This window comes from Eretmochelys imbricata, chromosome 6 (genome assembly GCF_965152235.1).
Source record: "Eretmochelys imbricata isolate rEreImb1 chromosome 6, rEreImb1.hap1, whole genome shotgun sequence".
NCBI classification, from domain to species: domain Eukaryota; kingdom Metazoa; phylum Chordata; order Testudines; family Cheloniidae; genus Eretmochelys; species Eretmochelys imbricata.
In genome coordinates, this window is record NC_135577.1 from 37,411,110 (window position 1) to 37,433,575 (window position 22,466).

Here is a 22,466-nt window from a genome sequence, read left to right on the forward strand (position 1 = left end):
AAATGCATTAAAATGTTAGAATATTTTTTTATCTACTGTTGATAGTTCTTACCGGAACTGTCTTTGGGAAAGGGACAAAAGTATCCCCTTCTTGGTCTATAATAGGATTGCAATGTGTGTGAAGAAATGTTCCTTCAAAAGCAGGTTTTTTTAGTGGGTGGTTGGGGAGGGGATTGCTTGGTGCCAGTGTGCTTTTAAAGTTTTAATCCACAACTACTCTTGAATTTCTTGTTGTTCCCAACACTCCACCTTCCTTAGACCCCAATTTATAATTTGGTTTTGACAGTACTGTTTGTGGGATTATAGTACATCTGTTCCCTCTTTCTCATGCATTTGTGTGTTCAGCTGGTAGTGTAAATCATGCTGTAAATGCAAATGGTAATCATATGTTGTCCTTTTGTAGGCTATATTTGAAACTTTTCTTGACTTGTGACTTCACTGAGATCAGTGGTGTGAGAAAAGTTGCAGTAAACAGACTTTCTTTTCTCATTAGTAGTTGGAATTTAGGACTGTTGTTGACCTCTGGTGTTGAATACCATAACACTGATAGGATGTAAACATTCATGTGCTAACTGATGTCAGATGTCTTTTTATCCAAATACAGTTGTGGTAGCTAAATCTACAGTAAGAGAACAAATACAATATAATACATATATCCCAATTTTGAACTCCTTTCACACAAACTCCTGTTCATTGCAAAGGGTGGTTGCCTTTTGTATTATGAGAAGGGAACTGTACCCGAGTATTCTTCTTCACTTAAAGCTGCAGAATACAGAATTAAATGTCACAAAAGCAAATGTCCAAATTCATTTCTATGTCACTGTATGTAGCAATATATTGAATTTTTACTTTGTCCCATATATGTTGCATGGTTTGGACAGAACTGGCCTTAATGCCACTTCAGATGGTTTTTAATTTAGGTAAACGTTTCACTCCCCATCTCCCTTGAAACTAATTAAACTTGTTACTGAATTTAGTAGTAGTTTGTAGCTATTTTTTATGCGGTGGGAGAGAGAGGAGACGAGTAACTTTTAACATCTTAGGGAGAGACAGTAAAGGCTATTGATTTGTTATTAATCAGCACAAAGTACTTTTCAGATGATGGCTTAGGGCAGGGGTGGCCAACCTTTGGCTCTGGAGCCACATGCAGCCCTCCAGAGGTTAATATGCGGCTCCTTGTATAGGCACCAACTTGGGGGCCGGAGCCACAGGCAACTTTCTAGTGTGCTGGGGGGGATGCTCACTGCTCAACCCCTGGCTCTGCCATGGGCCCTGCCCCCACTTCGCCCCTTCCTCAAAGGCCCTGTCCCTTCCCGCCCCCTCCCTTGAGTCTGCCACACCCTTGCTCCTCCCACTCCCCCTCAGAACCTCCTGCACACTGTGGGAGGCACAGGGAGGGAGTAGGAGGTGCTGATCAGTGGGGCTGCCAGCAGGTGTCGGGGGGGAGCTGATGTGGGCTGCTGACATATTACTGTGGCTCTTTGGCAATGTACATTGGTAAATTCTGGCTCCTTCTCAGGCGCAGGTTGGCCACCCCTGGCTTAGGGAGTGATTACTACAGTTAAAGTTGCTATTTTGCTTTTAATTACACCAAATTGTGGACTGTTTTCAGTCTCCAGTGTAAATTACCTTCTTGATGGAAATCATTTAAAAAAAATATTAGGTTATAGCTTCACGTGTGCCCACGTAAGTAGTACCTAGTAAACCTTGAACATTTAGTTTTAATATTAATGAATGATCTTTTACAATATTACTAAAATATACTCATGTGGTTCAAGGAAAATTTGAGAAGTTGAATGCCAAATGATTTTTTTACTGTACATCTTTAATACTGTCCCAGATTGAGCAATAATTAGCACAACAGTTCTTGTCATGTCTTCACTTTTTTATGGTGAAAAATGTGGTTTTTAATGACTGTACCTGCATGTGGTGGTGGTAATGTTGCTTCTATAATCATTCTTTCTTGTCAGTTACATATTAGTTTTCTTCTGACAGGTGTGGAAACTGTTCTGTGTTTCCAACCCAAACTCTTATTTATATATTTTTTTAGGCTATGTGGGATTAGTAAATCAAGCAATGACTTGCTATTTGAACAGCCTATTGCAAACACTTTTCATGACTCCTGAATTTAGAAATGCATTATACAAGTAAGTATTTGTTTTATATAAACAAGATAGTATCATTAATATTGACATCTTAGAAGTCTATTACATTCGTTTTCTATCCCGCCATAGATATGCAGGCATGGCATGTTAATTTCTTTCATGTTATCTCTCCTGTATGGAAATTTAAATGCATCTAAACTGCAGTGGCTATTTTGGGTGTGCAGGCAGTGCAGTTGTTTCCAAGGTGGGTAGACATAAGGAACAGGGGTTGTGAGGAGAACAAGGAAGGAACTTGCCTCAAGAACAAACTTCTCCTTTTTTTTTTTTTATTCTAGATCAGGTTCAGTTATTTGGCTACCTAGAGTTTTAACCATGAGGTGAACCTACAGCTGTTCTCTATTCGCACTTGTTGTACTCTCCCTATGCACGTAAAGCCAACAACACATTTTTTTAAGTTGCATCTACAATCACCTTATTTCCAAATAAAACCCCTTGCTCTTTTAAGTAGTGACTTTTGTGCCCAGGAGGAAACTTTCTTGGCAACTGGCCTATAACTGTGGAACATGGCTCAAGAAGAAATCAGAGTGACCAAGAACCTCTACATCTTCAAGTCAAAATTAAAATAAAAAGTCTTCAGCTTCCCTCCAATAACTTGAGCAAAATCATTCACCCCAAATCAAGAACAAACACCCCAATCAAACCCAATAAGAACAAACACCCCAATCAAACCCAATAAGCCCTAAAATTCTGAGGAAATGAGGGCAACACAGGGATCTTCTTGTCACTTTAATTTGTAAAGTGTTTGAATACCACGATGATGGCTGCAGTATAAGATCCTATATAGATAATGCTTAAACATCTTTGCCATTAAAGGACACTTAAGATGTTTCTTTGTCATGGGTAATTTTGATGTAAGCATCCATCTGTGACACAGTAAAATTTGTTTTATGATCATGCTTTCCCTCCTAAATGGAATGAATGGTTTCTTTGCATGGGATTATTTGATCTTCTCTGGCACATTATCTACCACAAGATGAGCCATGGGCTAGGATGGTTCTCTGCTGTGGTTAATGGACATCAATGGTACAATACAATTTCTCCAAATGTAGATGGGGAAAAACCTGTTAGATAACAATGGTAGACCTTGTCTAAAGGTCTAGTACACCTATAGCCAAATCAGGCATGCTTAAGTCTGTCTAGTTTTTCCTGTAGGGTAGATGAGTATAAGCATAAAAGTACATAGGATTAAGATGATAAAGTTGTCATTCATCTGCTCTTTGCAAAATGGGTTTTTAGCTTTCTTCTAATCCTGTATATATCTTCATTTATTTTGAAATATTTTTAAAACATTGAAATATCAATATTTGATAACATCCAAATGCCTAATAGTGAATGTTAAAATCTTTTAAAAAGAATGTATAAACATTTTACAATCATTATTCATAATGGAGGCTTTTTAAAAAATGGCCTGAGTACCATAAAGTTAAATCTGCACTTCATTTGGCTTGAAACAGTTTCAAAAACTGAAACACTTGTACGTTTAAAAAGAATAAATATGTAAAAGATGGACTAGTGCATGTCCCTTGCACATTTCAGATCAAAAGTAGCTGCAGCCATATTTAGTTTAGTATTAAAAAACAATCATGATAGTGTTGTCACAGAGGAGAGATTATTCAGCAAATGTGCAGAAGTTGTTGTAAAGCAGAGATATGCACGTTATAATTTGAGTATATGCTATATCTGATGAGCTTTGCAAGTTTAAACTAAGATAGAACTATAGCTTTTGACCTATGAATATCGAGGTGCATTGCTTACGAACTGTGTGGCAAAGATTTCCAACAAAGCTGACACATCCAAAGAATCCTAGAAATGCAGGACTGGAAAGTCATCAAGGTCCATTCCATTCCATTCCACTCCCTTCCCCCACCCACCTCAAATCCCTTGAGGTCATCAATCCATCCCCCTGTGCTGAGGCAGGATCAAATATACCTAGACCACCCTGATGGTGTTTGTCTAACCTGTCTTAAAAGCCTCCACAGTCATTGATTTCACAACCTCCCTTAGTAATCTGTTTAAGTACTTAACTATCCTTATAGTTCAAAAATTTGTCCAGTATCTAACATCTGTCTTGCTGCAAATTAGGCCTATTACTTCCTTTCCTACCTTCAGTTGACATTGAGAGCAAACAATCATCATCCTTTTTATTACAGCCCTTAACATATCCATTTCTGCACTACTACTGCCCAACCAGTTATTCCCCATTTTTTATTTGTGCATTTGATTTTTTCCTTCCTGAATGTATTGCACTTGTTTTTAATTAATTTCATCATGTAGATTTCAGGTCAGTTCTCCAATTAATCAAGGTCATTTTGAATTCTAATCCTGTCCTCCAGAGTGCTTGCAACACCTCCCAACTTGGTGTTATCTGCAGATTTTATAAGCATACTCGTCACTCTAATGTCCAAGTGCATAGTTATGGACCTGTGCAGGACCCACTAGATATATCCTCCTAGTCTGACAGCAATCCACTAATAACTACTCTTTGAGTATGGTTTTTCATCCAGTTGTCCACCCACTTCATAATTTCCTTTTGACTACACTTTCATGGTTTGCTTTCAAGAAGATCATGTGGGACTGTCAAAAACTTTACTAAAATGAAGATAAATCATATCTACTGCTTCCCCCATCTAGGCCAGTAACCCTATCAAAGGAGGAAATTATGTTGTTTTTTCATAATTTGTTCTTGAAAATCCATGTTGGCTATTACTTTATCACCCTGTTATCATCTAGGTGCTTACAGATCGATTGTAATCATCTAGCTTTTTAAAAAAACAACCACCCAACCCTTATGTTGAATATTATCTATAAAAGTTGTACGCCTAAGTGTTGCTTGTGTCCATAATAGCAGCAATTAAATCAGAGATTCTGAAGTGATTGACACTATTTTGGCACAGTTGTAAACTGTGGTTAGGTTTTTTGACTGCTGAGTGTGATTTATGAAACCTGGAGAAAATTTTGATTCTCATTAAGCTAAGTCAAACAGAGTTAACTCCTACAATTTAGCAAACATTTAAGGGCAATATAATTTCTCCAAACTTAAATGCTATTTTGTGAAATAAATTGCTTTAGAAGTATTACTCAAATATTTTATTTGTTAATAGATGGGAATTTGAAGAATCTGAAGAAGATGCAGTGATGAGCATCCCTTACCAGCTTCAAAGACTGTTTGTTTTATTGCAGACCAGCAAAAAGAGAGCAATTGAAACAACAGATGTTACACGGAGCTTTGGATGGGATAGTAGTGAGGGTAATGTTTGATGCTGGATTTTATTATGTGGAAAATTTAGAATAATTTTAATAGCTGTTGTTTTCTGGTTAGTGCTTATTCCAAGGACACACTTAAGGGCACTAAACTGATGATGGTGGTGTAAAAAGACATCTGTTCATACAATTTTAAAGAAGAACCTAAAACCAAGTTCCAATAGAGTAGTTTAAATGGACACTTCGATTCTAAAACTGCTTTTTGTTTTGTAGTGTGAGGCCAATGAATGAAAATTCATCTTAGATTTCTTGAATTTTTATGGTCAGAATCCACAGAGTGAATTCAAACTTTTTAAATAAGTATTTGAGATCATTGGAAAGATAATTTCTAGCTGCTTTAAAAAAAAAAGATTGCGGGGGGGAAATCAAACTTAAAACTACATAAAAATGAAAAATGAGAAGCTTCTAAGCAAAACTGTAACATTAAGTATCTATTTCTGGCAAAAATCTTTAAGCTGGAATTAAAGTTGTAAATATCAGTTGTTTAAAGGAAAACCCCTATAAAAGATGATGTAGCTGTCTCAGAAAACAAAAATCAACCTAGAAATGCAAAGGTTAAACTTAAACAGAAAATAATACAGAAAATTCCAAAGACATTAAATTTGGGGATGCACAGTTGGTCACTTGGACAATGTAATTTTGCCCTATGCCCTGCTGATCCTTTGCACTTTGCACTTGCCCTGCCATGATATGAGACTTTATACGCCTTAAACTTTCTGGGGGAAAAACCTAGGTGGATTTGTTTTAGTTTTGGGGAAGTGTGGGTGAGGTGTGTCAGAATCAGGTTTATAATGGAAGACTATCTTAAACTGTAACTGTGCAGACAAGCACCTCCATATTGTTTACATGTATATTCATACTTGTATGAGCATATGCTCAAAACTTACACAAGATGTATGCTAATTTTCCTCATTTTATGATTTTAGAATAACTTAAGCCCTACAGGGGAAGTTTTTACAGTAATCATATTTTAGGCATAGAACTTTGACAGTACCCTCAAAACTAAATGATTTATTTTAAACAATATATATAATCTATAACTGTGCTATTGAAAATATTAGAGGGCTGTGACTTCTTTTTTCTTGTTTTCACTGAATGAGATTAATTTTACTTTATACTAGCATGGCAGCAGCATGATGTACAGGAGCTTTGTAGAGTCATGTTTGATGCTTTGGAACAGAAGTGGAAGCAAACAGAGCAGGTAATCTACCATAAAACTTCATCTTTCAGGGAAAGAATGTTGGAGGAATGTTTAACTGTCTTCTAAATGTAGTCACGTGTTAACTGTTTTGCAAGACAATTGAAAAGCTGCCACTGTCTTTTGTCTGAGGCAGTGGTTGACTTACAGGATGCTTGTGTGATTTATTTTTTGAGATTGATTTACAGATTTTATTTTAATTAAAGTTGTGTGTGTAAAGGTCTAAGTCCTGGTCACAGTGAGCTGGATCCTCAGTGTTGATGTGCACTGCAGAAGGCCAGCATAACTGGCCAATTGAGGGTTTCCCCACCATGGAGGAAATTCCTAGGTATCCCTTAGCCAGCATAGATGGCTCTATGCAGCTTCCATTTCCCTGCTCTAGATAAAACTGGAATGGCCATGGTCAGAGCACTGCTGCATACTATGGATATCCAATGGTGTACTCGTCCCTTCAAGGCAATCATCAGTAGGGAATTGCAAATGATTCCTTTGTAGTACCTTCCCCTGACCAGCCAACAGCATTTTTTGAACACAGATAAGGACTGAAATAATAAGTAAACATAAAGTAGAAAAGGGGAAACCATCAGGACATTTTATTGCCCAGTAGCATTTGTGATTATAAAATGTATGTTTTTCACATGTTTAATATATAACTGCAATCTCTCCCTCTTCAATTAAGTGTAAGGAAAAAGGGATGTCAGTGTAAAACTAAAGAAAGGAAATACTTTGTTTTAACCTTTTTTAGATGTTTCAGACTATGCCAAAATAAATCTCTCCATTTGTTTTAGGCTGATCTCATAAATCAACTGTATCAAGGCAAACTGAAGGACTATGTAAGATGTCTAGAATGTGGCTATGAGGGCTGGAGAATTGACACTTACCTGGATATTCCATTGGTCATCAGACCTTATGGCTCCAACCAGGCATTTGCTAGCGTGGTGTGTACTCTTATGCTGACAGCTAGTACATCCATACACACATAGAATACATAATGCGACAGTGGTATAATTTCTTACATGGTAAGTATCATCCTAGATACTCCATCTTGGGGTGTTCGTCTTTGTGCAGTGAACCAGCTAGCAAGTTCTAGAAGATTTTTTTAACCCTTCAATGAGTCCTACTGGTGCATGTATAAGGGGAGGGGAAATGCAACTATTCTGCCTTGAGGTTACAATAATTCATTATTTTCTTTCTGATAGACTTTTAAGTATTTGCCCTAGGTATCTCTTGTGAAATCACTGACGTTCTTTTGATTGGCTGGGTTTTTTTTATTAGCACTTCTGTTAGATTTTGTTAGCTCTGTTGGAAGGTTTAGTGAAAGAACAGGGCAGCTACCTAGTGAATTTTGGTTTCTAGTTTAATGTCTCTGTGTTGGTTTTTATAACTTAAGAGTTTAAAAATAACACATCCCTTATTCATTTGGCAAGGATTCTGTAATTCTAATGATAAAAATTCCATTATGACTCTATTTTCTTTATTAATACCTTTGCACCGGCATTAGTGATGTTGGCAAATGTATAAAATGTAGGGAATAATTTTTAATGACCTGCTTTCCACAAGAAAAGTAATTTGCATACTGTTTCATACCACAGTTGTGGTTTTAAAAATAAATACTTGATGGAATTATTAAAAATAATGGGAGATAAGACAAAGAATTCAGAATTAAATATTTTAAAGCAAGGCAAATATTGGGGTTATAAACTGCTTTATATTTTATTTATTAAATTTCTTTTTAAATGTTAATGTTCTCCATTGTATTTAGTGAGTTGGCACTGTTGTAAAATGTTAGCAGTTCTTTTGTTAAGAAATTGAAAGAATTATTTTATCTCCAGGTTAGCTACAGTTACATAGCTTCAGTTACATAGGGCACTTGATATTTTAAAGCTTTGGATACCAATCTTCAAGGTAATAACAAGGATAAGAGACATTCATCATATAACTTTAAAAAAAGGGTGGGAGTAAAGAAAATTTTCTGAGTGCCTCTCAGCATTTTTCTAAATTTTATGGAACTTCTTACACCAACTGGAGGTTCATTTGAAATTGCAGTTTCAAGCTGTTGCAGACATTGGTGTGTTAAATGGGTTTCTCTTTCATTGTTTTCAGACTGTATTTCAGGAAAATTTCAATAATACAACAAACAGGGAAGTTTGCTTTTTTTGCTTTTTTATTGATATAGTGAATAGAGACTTTCTATATACATATTCTATTTAGAAAGTCTAAGTCCTTGTGTGTTTATATATTTATATTTTTGTGTGTACACAATTTTTAATAATTCCATTAATCACTGACTACTCTTTTGAGTGGTGTGCTGATGTCTCAAATTATTCTGGAATTATTTTCTTTGATAGGGAAGAAGTCTGCTACAGAATATTATGGAAAATTAAAATATATGTATAAAAAAAACAAGTATACAGGAAGCTTCAACACTTAAGTACTTAATGATAAATATTCAGATTAGTTTAAATTACAGTTGATATTTCACAGCATTTGCTGAATATCAGTATCAATTATGCTATGAGACAAACTAGTTTTAAGCTTTTGTGTTGAGGTAGTTACATGGTTGCAGTTTGTGTTTACGCTCCATTTATTTGAGCTATTTTATAATTATGCGTACTTTTGACTATGCAGTTGATTCTCCACCCTGTATTTGTCTTGTCTGTAGCAGATGTTTTAGCTTTGTAGTCTTCAACAGTGGGGAGATATGGAGGATACTGGCTTTTGGAGAAAGGAAAAATCGCCTGTTTCTAAATGGAATTCTCTGAAGGTAGTATCCTCCATTGATCCACAGATGATGATGGTTCAGTAGGTTTAGGTAAAAGGCAATGAGAGAGAGAAAAAGGTTCACACATGCGCTAATAGGGCTTGTGGAAGGGAATGTAAAACTTTTTAGACCTTGCTAGTCAGCTCCTGAGGGAACTTGCAGCAGGCGACACTACCCAAGATAGGGGATCTAAGGAGGATACTACCTTCAAAGAACTCTAGTTAGAGGTAAGTGATTTTCCATTACTTTTGAAAGAGAGACAATGGATGTACAAGATATAAATAAAGTTATTATATAGTATGTCAAGTAAAGTTTATTATGCCACTGTTTGCTATAGTATACTGCATAAAAGGTTTAAACGGGAAATTTCATGTGTTAAATTTTTGTGAAATAGAATATTGGAGAACTTCCAAGAATTACAAATAATTACACTTCCTTTTCGCCTTCTTTTCTAATCAAAATAGAATTTAAAACTATATTCAATTTGATATTGTTTTAAGGTTTGCAGTTTGAAGAAACCTTATTTACTTTTCTGATTTTATTTTTTCTTTGATTCATTTCATGTAGTATAGCTTTACATTATTAATGTGTGTCCAGGAGACTAGGGTTTTGTTAGCATACGCTCCAAGGCCATGTAAATCAGGTTAATAACTTTGCTTTGTTCAAGGGCTTAATTTTAGAAAAAGCATATACATATAATTTATAAGGAATTTACATAGATCAGAGACCTCAGTAACTAGTTGTGTTGCACTATAGGCCTGATGGTTATCTGGCTTGTGATTTAGATCCTACAGAAAATTAGACTGACAATGGAAAACATAAAGTCACCTATATTAGAATATTCAAGTTTAGAAGTGTATTTTCTGTTGATGCAAATGACTATATGGACAACAGCACCAGACAGTGAATTTATCTGGCTATCTGTAGAACAGTATAGAGCTGTGTTTCTCAACCTGGGGGTTGCAGGATGGGTTTAGGGGGGGTCACAAGCAGGGCTGGCGTTAAGGGATAGGAAGCAGGGCAGTTGCCTGGGGCCCCATGCCATAGGAGTCCCCCGCAAGCTAATTTACATGTTTCAGCCCTGAAGCCTCCTGCTTAAAGTAGGGGGTCAGAATTTTTTGTAATGGGGGTGTGTGTCGCACTTGTTTTAAGTCTAAAGGGGGTTGCCAGTACAAAAAGGTTGAGAAACACTGGAGTAGAGGAGCCAAAAGATGATTTGTTATTGAGGCTGAACTATTGTCTCCGCCCTAGCGGTAGCACACTTGGAGTAGGGCATTAGATAAAGATTCTCCATACTGCTTTCCCAGCAGACCTAGTCCTGATAAGTATTGAGCATCCTTTGATCTTAGTGGGAGTTGTAGGTGTTGAGCACTCTTGGATCTTGACTGCTCTTCAGAGAGTGCAAACAAGTATGTTGTGAAGTTGGCATCTGTCTAAGGAAGATGTATTCAGACCATCTCATTTTATATAAACGTAAACAGCTATCCAGTTTTAATGACATTGCCATTACTGACCTGGCTTGGATTTTAAGCAATGATCTGTAAATAAAAGGATAAGTATCCCAATACCCATCCTCTGAGCTTTCCAGTTTGCTTTCCTTTCTATCTCAGGCAATGATGAGATTGGACTATTTATTACAATATGTTAATGTGTGAAGTACTATGATATTCAGCACCATAAAAGAACAAACAGTGATAGCTTGGGATAAAATAGACTACTTGAAAACTTTAAAATATTTTGGTTTTCTTGATATATTAACTTACGGTGTATATGGTATCAATTTTTTTAATGTTTAAAATGTGTAATAGCTATCAGGCTAGATAATATTTCCTCATGGATAAATTGTCTTACTCTAAAAAGTACAGTTACTGAAAATAGGGGTCATATGATGCCACTCACGCGGTGAACCACACAGAACCAACATTGTACCAATAGTAAATTTTGTTGAGTAAGTGAATTATAACTGCATAAGAGAGGAGGAGTACTTGTGGCACCTTAGAGACTAACCAGTTTATTTGAGCACAAGCTTTCGTGAGCTGCAGCTCACTTCATTGGATACATGTAGCTCACGAAAGCTTATGCTCAAATAAATTGGTTAGTCTCTAAGGTGCCACAAGTACTCCTTTTCTTTTTGCGAATACAGACTAACACGGCTGCTACTCTGAAACCTGCATAAGAGAGGAGACTGGTCAATAGAATAATAATTGGAGTAGAGAATATTTATATTAAACATCAGAGGTAATTTTGATATAAAGACTACATAGTGGAAAATTGGAGGAGAGATGGAAAACTTAGTATATTATACATACAGTACATCAATAGTGCTTACATATGATACAAGTTGGAAACATGATATAATAATATTGAAGTTATTCAATAATTTCAATAAACCATAGGTCAAAGTGCATCTCACTGTTTATTCCTGTGGTAAGCAATGAAATCATTAACAAGAATACATTACCGTTCATGATATTTCATTCGACTTTTGGAGGTCCATAGGAGCATCACCTGTTTTCTCCATAACATATTCTAGTATATATTCTAGTATGGTTCCTTGTTGACTTGCACATCATACCGAGTCTACATAAACTTTACATAACCACTTATGTCCATCATTCACACATCATATGTTTGTTGTTGAATGAATTGCAACATTTTTTTTATATTGTGAATATATTTTTATAGAGACTGTTGCTTGTCTCCTATGTAACAAACAGCAATTATTGGAATAAAATAATTAGTACCACAGAAAGATTTGTAGTAGCTTATGGAAAGATTTGGTAAGATTCCTGGCTGGCATTTATTCCATAAGCAGTACCTCCATAGGCCATGTTTTTGTTGTCTTCTAAGTTTGGTATTCAACATGCTGGCTGTTGACTTGTTTTGCTTTGATTTAATTTGTTCTGAATTGTTAGCCAGTCCAAAAACCCCACTGTCAAAACACAGCAATCCCTTTTGGACTTACAGTTTATTTACCGCTTACTTATTTTTATCTGCTATATTTTTAATATAACTTCCTGCATCGAGTAAATCTCCCAATTTAACATTTTGTTGCCTTTAGATTAAAGGCATTCTGCAGTATTTAGGAAGTAAATATATAGACAGTTTACTTCAGGCTCACTGAAAAGTTGACATGTCTGAAGAGCCTTCCTGCTTCAGAGTTGTGATTCTATTAGGGTTGTTTAATTTTTTTCCTTTTTCTGTTTGGGTACAAAAACAGTGAAGGATGGTGATAACTAACTTTCTCTGTGCAATCTCTTTGTGAAATTTGGCACATCTCATTTGTGAGACGTGGTCTGGAGAACAGTCCTTTTGTAAAGAGTCTCTCTTCTGTTACAATAATAACAAAACTTTTGTTCATATGGAAAAAGCAGGGCTATAAACCTTTGTTTTGTTATTTGTTCTTAGTGCTTCCCTGAGTTCTCAGAAAAGAAATGGAGGGAGAAGGGATGAATTGGAGGCTTTTTGAAGACCTTCCCATATCCTTGATCTCCTCCCAAAGTGGGATCCATCAAACAACATGATTTAGATAGTAATCTTATAAGCTCTGTACCAGCCATTTTGCAATTGGTGAGTCTATTCTGCCCAACTAAGCCCACTCTTATTTATTCGGACTTCAGGGAACAACTATGTTCCATCATGAGACAATGATTTTCAGGGCATCATTATGATTTTTATTTGATCCTCTTCTCTTTAAAGTAAACACCATCAGCATGCCAATGGTATTTCTGTTTGATTGCAGCTATCTGCAGGTGAGCAGATAGCTCCGGAGTATCATCTGTAGTTCATAAACCCAGTCTCTCAGCTTTCATGCTAACTGGGTAAAGATTTTAACCTTTAATAACTCTGGATAAGATTCTGCATTGAACTGCTTTAAAATTAATAAATTTTTTTTTAAAGCAGATTTTGTTCTGATAGATTTATTTTCTGGTATGCATCATTTATACACTCTTTAACATTTGTTGAAAAGAGGAGAAAAATTATCAGCTAATTATGTTTTTTAACTTCCCAGCTATACTGAGAAGCTAGATGGAAATCACTATAACTTGTATTTAAAGGAGGATTAGAAACATTTCCCTTGTAGCTATTGGAGGTGACTCCTGACTATTTTTGGTTTACAACCACATATGTTTATGTGCTAATAAGTAGAATGTATCCCTGGAAGATGGCAATTGTTTCTCATTGCACTGGGAGTAGAGATTCAGTGTTTATTTTAGATGGGAGAAAAAATGATTGACGTACTCTAAAGCAGCATTAGGGTCCCCTGGCAGATTGAGAGACAGTCACCTACAAAACGGACATTGAGGAGCTAGATAATTGGTCCCTTTCTTCTGTTTGTGCTTGGAATAATGTGACATGTGATGGGAGAAAGTATTGTCCCTGAAGGGAAAGAGCCATTTGTAAATTGTGAAGATAAGGATGTGGGGCTGATGGCTAACCAAAGCAAAGTAAGGAATAAGATCAATTATGCAACAACTGATTGAACAGAAGTGACTACATGTGATGTGCAAGATAACAGGGATATATTTCATTTTAGATTGTATGCAAAACCAGGACTTGATGGACTCCTCAAATGGCTGAATGAAATATAATTAATAGTAATGTATTGTCATTCATGATTTGACTGCTTACCCTGGGGCAGGGCAGAAAGGTTGGCTTCACTTGGTGTTTCTTCTGACCTTTGTGTTTTTTGTATCTTCCTTCTAGACTTCTATAATTCATATTGCTCTTGAATGTGTGAATACTTCATATTGTAACCATTGTATTCTGTATTTGCAATCTAGGCATAAATATAATGTTCTAAATCACATACATAAAAGTAAACGTTCTTAAAAAGCAGATAACATCTTGTTTTATTAGGAAGAAGCGTTGCACGCGTTCATTCAGCCGGAGATCCTTGATGGCCCTAATCAGTATTTCTGCGAACGCTGCAAGAAGAAATGTGATGCAAGGAAGGTAAATACATACCATTTGTGTAACATTACATTGGTTAGTGTTTATCTATATATGTAACATAATCTTGCCCATTGGATATTGTGTTTTTGTTTAGGGCCTGCGTTTTTTGCATTTTCCATATCTGCTGACTTTACAGTTGAAGAGGTTTGACTTTGATTACACCACTATGCACAGGATTAAACTTAATGATCGCATGACTTTTCCTGAGGAGCTAGACATGAGCACGTTCATTGATGTTGAAGATGAGGTAAAGACCAGTGTACAGTCTCTTTCTGAGAACCATCTTTCTCTAGCACCTCTTAAAATCTAGTGTCGTTAGCGCAGTGCTTTTCAGCCTGTGGTTCGTGGACCCCGAGGTGTTCTCAGACAACGTCTAAGATTTCCAAAGAGGTCTGCACTTCCATTCAAAAATGTTTAGGGGTCTACAAATGAAAAAGGGTTGAAAACCACTGCATTAGGGAAAACATCACGGCCAGCATTTTGAAAACGTATGCCTGTCGGGCTTCCTAAATGCTCAGTAAGGTATCAGAAAAAAGTTGCCTGATTTTTCAGAAGTGCTGAATACCAACAGCTCGCCTTGACTTCAGTGGAAATTACTGACTGGTCAACACTTCTGAAAATCAGACCACTGTTTTGGGTACTTTAATCAGGATTTAGGAACTTAGTGTTAAAAATCTCATTCCACATTTCTTTGTTTCTGTTCAGGTTTGGAGTTTTAAATTAATTTACAAAAGGGGGCTTCTGGCAGTGCTCTACAGTGTTATGTAAGGTGCCTGGGTTTAATTTCCAGTGCTGATATATTTCTTCCTCCATTTTGTTAGATGCTGGGAACAGTGCACTCACACTGAGTGTAATTCATTCTCTGGAAAGTGCGTGGTGTATTTCTAAACAATAAGAATTTGGTTTGGTGGTTGTGAAAGCCACCTCCTCCTTACCTAGAAAGATGGTGGCTTGGATACATGGCCTTTGGGCTGGGAGAAATGTACAGCAAAGGGCCTCTTCAGTGGCACTTTTATGGGCATGTGACTACTATGTATCGTTGATGTTTCTCAGAATATCCGTTCTCTTCTCACTTCACCCATATTTTTAAGCTGGATATAAGGTGCTTAAAGTAAACTTTAAAAGAGGATAGAGTTGTAATCTGTTTCATTGCACCCACTGTGAAGGACATCCAGCCTTAATTTTCACAAATAAAAAGGATAAAATGTTGCACATTGGAATCCTGAAATGCAAAACTAGGATTGCTTTGTGAGAACAATGACTTTGAGATCAAAAGACTGTTGCTGTCAGCTGGTAACTTATGGGGAATAGCTAAAGACTTGCTAAATTCTACGAATTGGACTTGCCTTCTCTAGATGCAAACTTTCAGAAGAGGGTCCTTCAGTGAAAGGCTGAGCACTCAGAAAATTTAAAAGCAGATTGTTCCTGCTTGCATATCTGGGTATATTTTCTTTTGGAGATATGGGTTTAGGCGGTATTGAAGTCACTGCCGGTTTTTATTACTGTTACCACTTTTAATTACGTTCCCTTTTTGAGGATTCGTAGGCATGCTTCACTGGAAAAACAAGCAAGACAAACTTTCCATCTATGTATTTTTTAAATTTTAAGTATTACAGAACTCTCAAGAACCTACATACTGTATCTTTGACTTCTGTTCAAGAAAAAGTAGCTCCATGGATGTAATCCTAAAATAGACGTGCCAGTGATATCTAGCTAATTTAATTTTAATATCAAAAGACAAATACATTTTGGGAGACTTTCTCCTGAAATCTATTGGAACATTGTTGGTACCCTACATCAACATAACTTAGTTAGCAGTCAGGATAATCATAAAAAGTGTTTGTCTTCAAAACTTAACATCTTCCTCAGATTTGCCATATGCAAAATATAGATAATGCTATATCCTTCTTCACAGAGGATTATTTGTAAAACGCTTTGAAATTTGCAGGTGGAAGGTACAGTCTTCTATAGAATTGCACAGTCTTATTTATTTTGATAATTCATTGTTTCTTGTTACATGTATATGTATTATCATTTTTATCTACTTTATAAAACTAACATTTATGGTTTATTTTTAAGAAGTCTCCCCAAACTGAGAGTTGCACTGATAGTGGAGCAGAGAATGAAGGCAGCTGTCACAGTGATCAGATGAGCAATGATTTTTCTAATGATGATGGTGTTGATGAAGGAATCTGCCTTGAAAGCAGTAGTGGTGCTGAAAGGATTTCAAAAGTTGGCATTGAAAAGGTACTCTTAAAACACAAACATGTGGGTACAGCTTTAGTATGTTGTCCAGATAAATGGTGTTTTAAAAACAGTCATATTTCTTTACTCTTGTTCTAATATTTAAGCCTGCAGCATTGCAAAAAACACAAAAGGCATGGGGAATTTCCCCATTCTGAGGGAATGCTCACCTGGCCAGAGCCTATGGATTTCCTGCTTCGTTCTGGCAGAAAGTTTTTATTTCTGGGGAGCACTTCCATGATGAGGTGGATTGTCAAATCCCTTCGCACTATGCAAATGTCTTGCAATTTAAAAACAAAGGGCTAGAGAGTTTTGATCAGTCTTTGGCAGGTTCCACTCTGTGCAAGTCAGCACCTTCAGACTGTTGGAGCAGAAAATGATTTTAGCTATTTTGTTCTGTCCCATATATTTCAGCATAAAATATGTTGTCATATCCTGGGAGAATAAATTCTTGAAGAGGCTGTCTTCCACCTGTAGCATATAGGAGCTTGGAGCAGCCACCTATATGAATGCCTAAAATGGCTGTCTAGTTTTCACCTGACTGTAAACATGTTTCTCATGGAGGCTTGTTTTAATAAAGTATCATTAAAACAAAGAGCTACTAAAATACTAGTTTTCCCCAGGCTTGCCCTTTGTTCACAGCATTATCTTGTGGAGCTACGTGGACTCTTATATCTAGGGAAGTACCATTAATATTGAGTTTGGCTTGAAGGGAATCAGAGATGCTTTGTCTGGTATCAAAAGCATAATAGTGGAAAACGCTGGTCTTTGCGATGTTCTGTGATCCATTAGGATGTTAGACCAAGACAGAGTGTGGAGGGTCAATATGTCTCTGAATTAATAGCTTTATTATGACTTTCTTTAATCTGTGACATGAATTTGAGGAAATTGAGATCTTGTGTCAAACCAGCTAAGATAGGTGAGTCAGGCCCATTAAGGGCTTGATCTTATCAGGAGCTTCCATATCTCCTAGGAGATATTGAGTGCCTTCCAGGATGCACAATCACAGTGTAAGTTTGCTCATTTGTCTGCATACAGCTATTCCTACTTTGCACACATGCAACGTGATGTATGTATGAAACTTGGATTTACGTGGACTTGACCTAATTATAAGCCTTCTGTTTTGTCACTTGCATCTTGAATTGTTCCCAGAACCAACTAATAAGCCTGTACAAGTGTTAATGTGCTCCTAGCAAACCACCACAGTCTGTCTAGGAACTACGTCGCTGGAGAATGCAGGATGCTTCTGTTATTTTATTAAAAATATAAAGGTAGCACTATATGATCCAATTAAAGATTGGAGCCTTTGTGCTTAGGGATTTTACATATATGTAATAAAGTCTAAAGAGCTCACAGTATTAGAATGTGATAGATAGCAGCTGGATCAACAGGAAATGGGAAGAACAAGACAAGTAAAATTATCACTTTTGTATAATGAGCAGTAATTACACCACACTAGCTAACAGTCTTGCTGCTTTATTAGCTGCTAATCTAGCTGTTCTCTAATGTTTTTGTAGTTATCCAAGCAGAGGTGAATTTAAGGAGGTGTTTGAATGAGGGTGATGTAGTGCTTTACATATTTTTGAGCTCTTCCTACCCATTTTGTGGGAGGGGGTTGAAGCAAGAATGTGCTTGAGAAAAACATTCAGCTAATGAACAAGGAAGACTGATATATCTGGCAGAGCAGAGATAAAGACAAGTAGCATGTATTTTATGCAGTGAAGGGGAAGTGAGAGGAGGCATGTGAAGAAGGGGTTCATGTCATAGCAACAAGTCAAGATGATGATCTTAGCAGCAGAGTTTTGAATAGACTTGAGGGAGCCAAGATTGCATTTGTCAAGGCCAAGTTGTAGTAGTCAAGATATGAGATGGTTAGGGCTAGAATCTTATTGAAGGCCATTCCATGACTGGTACATTATGGTAGAAAGTGTGTTGGTGATGCAGATATTGACATTGGTGACAGCTACATCTGAAAGGAAAAGTCAGTCTTTTGGTCAGCCATAATTTCAGTGTACTTGAAAGAGAGCATTATAGGCCACCACTACAATCTCTTTTTCTAGAAGTACTAGAGTACCACCATGAAGTTGTAAAACTTACTTGGGGAAAGGTGACAGATAAAGATGAAAGTTCAACTCCCCTTCATTCTTGTAGGTGAAACCGTGATCTACAAGTATTAGATATCTCTATCTTGTCTGAGTAGTATGAGATTTCACCATAGAGAAATTGGAAAAGATTGTTTTTTTGTCTTAAATAAATTTTCATTGCAGTATGATTGCTTAACTTTTTTCTTTTATCAGGCTCACAAATTTGGGATGAAAGTCCTGTTTTTTTGAGTTGCTAAGAGTGGAAAAAGTTAGGAAAATACAGTAATAGTACAGATCTCTGAAAACAGCTATCTGTTTGTTGGCCTACAGAAATGATCATGTAGAAGAGAAGAGGGTATTAGGAGCATTTTAATTTGCTATTAAATATCTTGAATTAATAGTCACAAAATACATTTCACAATGGCAACTCATTCCATGATAGCAGTGCCCCCATTCTGTTGTTTTGTGATTACCAAGGACTCTAAGATGGAAAACTTTTACTGGTACAAATCTTCTCTGAAATCTTTGGAAAAGTTGTTACTAATACTTAATTGTAGGATAGGCTTCGCTGACCTTATTCAGTGAACTAATCTGAAACATGGCTTGCAACGTTCCCTCTAATTTTTTATATCAATGTGCGGAATGAATTTTATGTGCACCAGTATGAAAGTGATGTGGGGTGGGGCCGAGGGGTTCAGAGTGTGGGAGGGGACTCAAAACTGGGGCAGAGGGTTGGAGTGCGTGCGGGGGTGGGGAGCCAGGGATGAGGGGTTTGGACTGCAGGCTGCCCCAGGGCTGGGGCCAGAGGACTGCCCCCCCTCAGCCCTCTCCCCACTAGCAGCAGGGCCAAGGCGCCTCTCCCCCTCAGAGGTTGCCCTGGGGCTGGGGCCGAGGCAGCTCTGCACGCCCCAACTTGCTCCATCCCCCACCTCTCTCCTCTCCAGGTGCTTGTGGCAGTGCACCTGTGTGGCCCTTTATAGCCTGCTCCGCGGAAGTGCATCTTAGAGGGAACTTAGATGGCCTGTAGCTTGCATCAGTCTAGACCCATTAGGAAGCCGTGGATTGGTTAGAACTGAACCTTTATAAACCCTTTAAAGACTGTTTTTAATAGTGTAATATCTACATTCTGGCCCTCTAATAAATTAGACATTGGGGTGCTAGTGATCAGTTTCAGTCTTGATAAATGTGGTATTGGGACTCCTGTAAATCTCTGAGAAGTAGGAGCTAGTTAAGTCACTTGATTAATGCAGGGAGTGAAAGTCATAATACCCATAACTTAATCCTAGATTTGACAATGACTCTGCATTTTGGCCAAGTAATTTCATCTTTCTGTGCTTCTGTGTTTCCATGTGTAAAATGGAGAGGTTTACCCTACCTCAGCAGGAAGTTGGGGATTAATAAATTCATGTTTGTGAAAAGAAAAGCCTTCAATGGAAAATGCTACATAAGTTCTTACTATTTCAGACTCTTGAGCCTTCGGACTAATGATGAAGGAAATCACATACTTTTGTTTCTGGTTCTATAGAGGTCCCCACTCTTTTCCCGCCATGCCCCAGTCCAAATTTTATAACACAGAATTAAGTTTTAAAGATACCCCCCCAAAAAAAGGAAACTACTTTTTGGCCTTCATTACACATTGATTGAAAGTGTACAGAGAAGAAAGGTAGTGTAATGGTCTAATCGTCAATACTTTAATCCATGCTCTGACATGGTTTGTGACTGTAGGCAAGTCACTGTACCTATTTGTCTCAATTTCCCCATGTGTAAAATGTGGATGTTAACTGTCCGACATAAGAAAATTGTTTTTAACAGTAATGCCTCACAAGTATTATGAGGATTAAAGTTTGTAAATTACATTGAAGATAAGTGCCTTGTCTATGCTAAATATTAGAGAGAAAGCAGTTGCTTCCATAGTTAAGGTGAAATAAGCCTGCGCAGAGTTAAAGTTGTTGAGTCAACTTAACTGTGAATGTCTGTACGTTCAGATGTTTGTGGAGTTTATAAATTTAATTTGGGCTTAATTTCCTGGGTTGGCACTATTCAGATTTTTTAAACTGTACCGTATTATTTTTTCTTTTGAGTTAGTGAAACTTTCCCATCCTTAACATCAGATTAGTTTTTTCTCTGAAAATTATTTTTATTAATTTTTAATGCCAGGTTCATACTCTACAGCAGGCTCCCTCTGTTTTTTTGGATAAGGAGAATATATTGTAAGTAAGGTAGGGATAAAATTTTATATTTTGTATCTGCGTTCATATTCAGCATCTGTATAGGAAGGAAGGGTGGTCCTGTGGTTTTAAGGCAGTTGACTAGGACTTAGGAGACCTGTCTCTGTGACCTTGGACAAGTCACTCCTCTTTCCGTTTCTCTCTTCCACATTAGTAAAATGAAGATAATACTTCCTTTGTCTTTCCTGTTTTTTAGATAGTCCCCACCCCCAAAGAGCTTATTGTCTCTTATTATGCTTTTTCTCACAGCGCCTAGCACAATGGGGCTCTGATCTTGGTTGGGGCCTCTGTGTGCTACTGTAATTCTACTAATAATGCAGAATAGTACTTGTAGAGAGGTCTATGCACAATTGTTTCCATAGTTATTTTTCATGTAACTATACACAATTGAGAAACTTTTTTTAAATAACACAGGTGCAGTTTGTCAGAATGACTTATTACAAGTTCTCTGTTCCTTACTTTGATTTATCTATTTATTTTTCTTCTCTAGAATTCTTTACTGTATGAACTCTTTTCTGTAATGGTCCATTCAGGAAGTGCTGCTGGTGGCCATTACTATGCCTGCATAAAATCTTTTAATGATGAGCAGTGGTATAGCTTCAATGATCAACATGTCAGCAAGGTAAAGTAATATTTGCTGCTTTGTTTTCCTCATAAATGAAACAATGAGATTTTATTATTGTTCATGACTCTCACTTGTAGTATTTGAAGTAATGTGCATATTTGTGAAGTTACAGTGCATAGACTTTGAATTTAGTTTATATCACTTTTTCAGCTTCTCATCATCTAGCCTCAACTTGTTCGTGTGTATAATTCATTACTTAATTTGAATGTTAAGTGCTTTTGCAAAATCTTTTCATATGAAGAATGATACATGTGATTATTTTAATTTTTCATATATTAAGTCTTCTCATATTTCCAGCCACCATCAGTGCAGACTGCATGATTTAGCCTGTCTGGATCTGTGAGGACCTGAGATATTTCTCTTTGAGGGAAGAATGCCTTCTAAATGTGTGTTTGTTTTTTTTTTAATCCCTTTCCCCTCCCTCCCCTTCTTTGCCTGTTGTTTCACTATTGGATCAAGAAATGGAGGTAGCAATGCAAACCAAATAGCTAGGAAATAATGGTGCATTCTTTGTGGTAGCACTGTACAAGTCTTCATTGTAGGCTCATTCTACAATACTTGCTGTCATGGTGCCCCCACCCCATTGGCAGTTTGTTTGCTCCTCTGAGCAGGTCTTCTTCCTGCAAAAAGGTCTGTCAGTCACTGTCTGTGCAATATAGGAAGTTCATTGGGTGCTGTTATTAATTCTCAAGCAATATGAGAGATTTCCGGATATGGGAAGAGGCAAGGCTACCTGCTTCAGCTGTTCAGGACATGTTATGGCTTCTCCATGCTGCTTTATCCTGTTTAATAGAAATCTTCAGTTTTTTAGGCTAATTTTGCTCTCTTTTTATTTACTGTCTCCCTTCTTCCACGCCACCTCTATACAAAAGAAAATACAACATATTCTTTCTGGCTAAAGATTTTGAGAAGTCTTAACATTCCCATCTCTCTTCTCTTAAGGA

At 36.9% G+C, this 22,466-nt stretch overlaps 1 protein-coding gene across 3 annotated transcripts in view; it reads left to right on the top strand.

Annotated features, from left to right (window-relative positions):
* Positions 1-22,466, top strand: part of USP47 (ubiquitin specific peptidase 47) — a 94,490-nt gene that overhangs the window by 26,345 nt on the left and 45,679 nt on the right. For all 3 annotated transcript variants that reach the window (XM_077818413.1, XM_077818416.1, XM_077818415.1), the window contains 8 exons: positions 2,051-2,147; positions 5,267-5,412; positions 6,548-6,627; positions 7,413-7,562; positions 14,246-14,341; positions 14,436-14,588; positions 16,421-16,588; positions 21,388-21,519. In XM_077818413.1, coding sequence (XP_077674539.1) covers positions 2,051-2,147; positions 5,267-5,412; positions 6,548-6,627; positions 7,413-7,562; positions 14,246-14,341; positions 14,436-14,588; positions 16,421-16,588; positions 21,388-21,519 — 1,022 coding nt within the window. The remainder of the gene's footprint in view (positions 1-2,050; positions 2,148-5,266; positions 5,413-6,547; positions 6,628-7,412; positions 7,563-14,245; positions 14,342-14,435; positions 14,589-16,420; positions 16,589-21,387; positions 21,520-22,466) is intronic.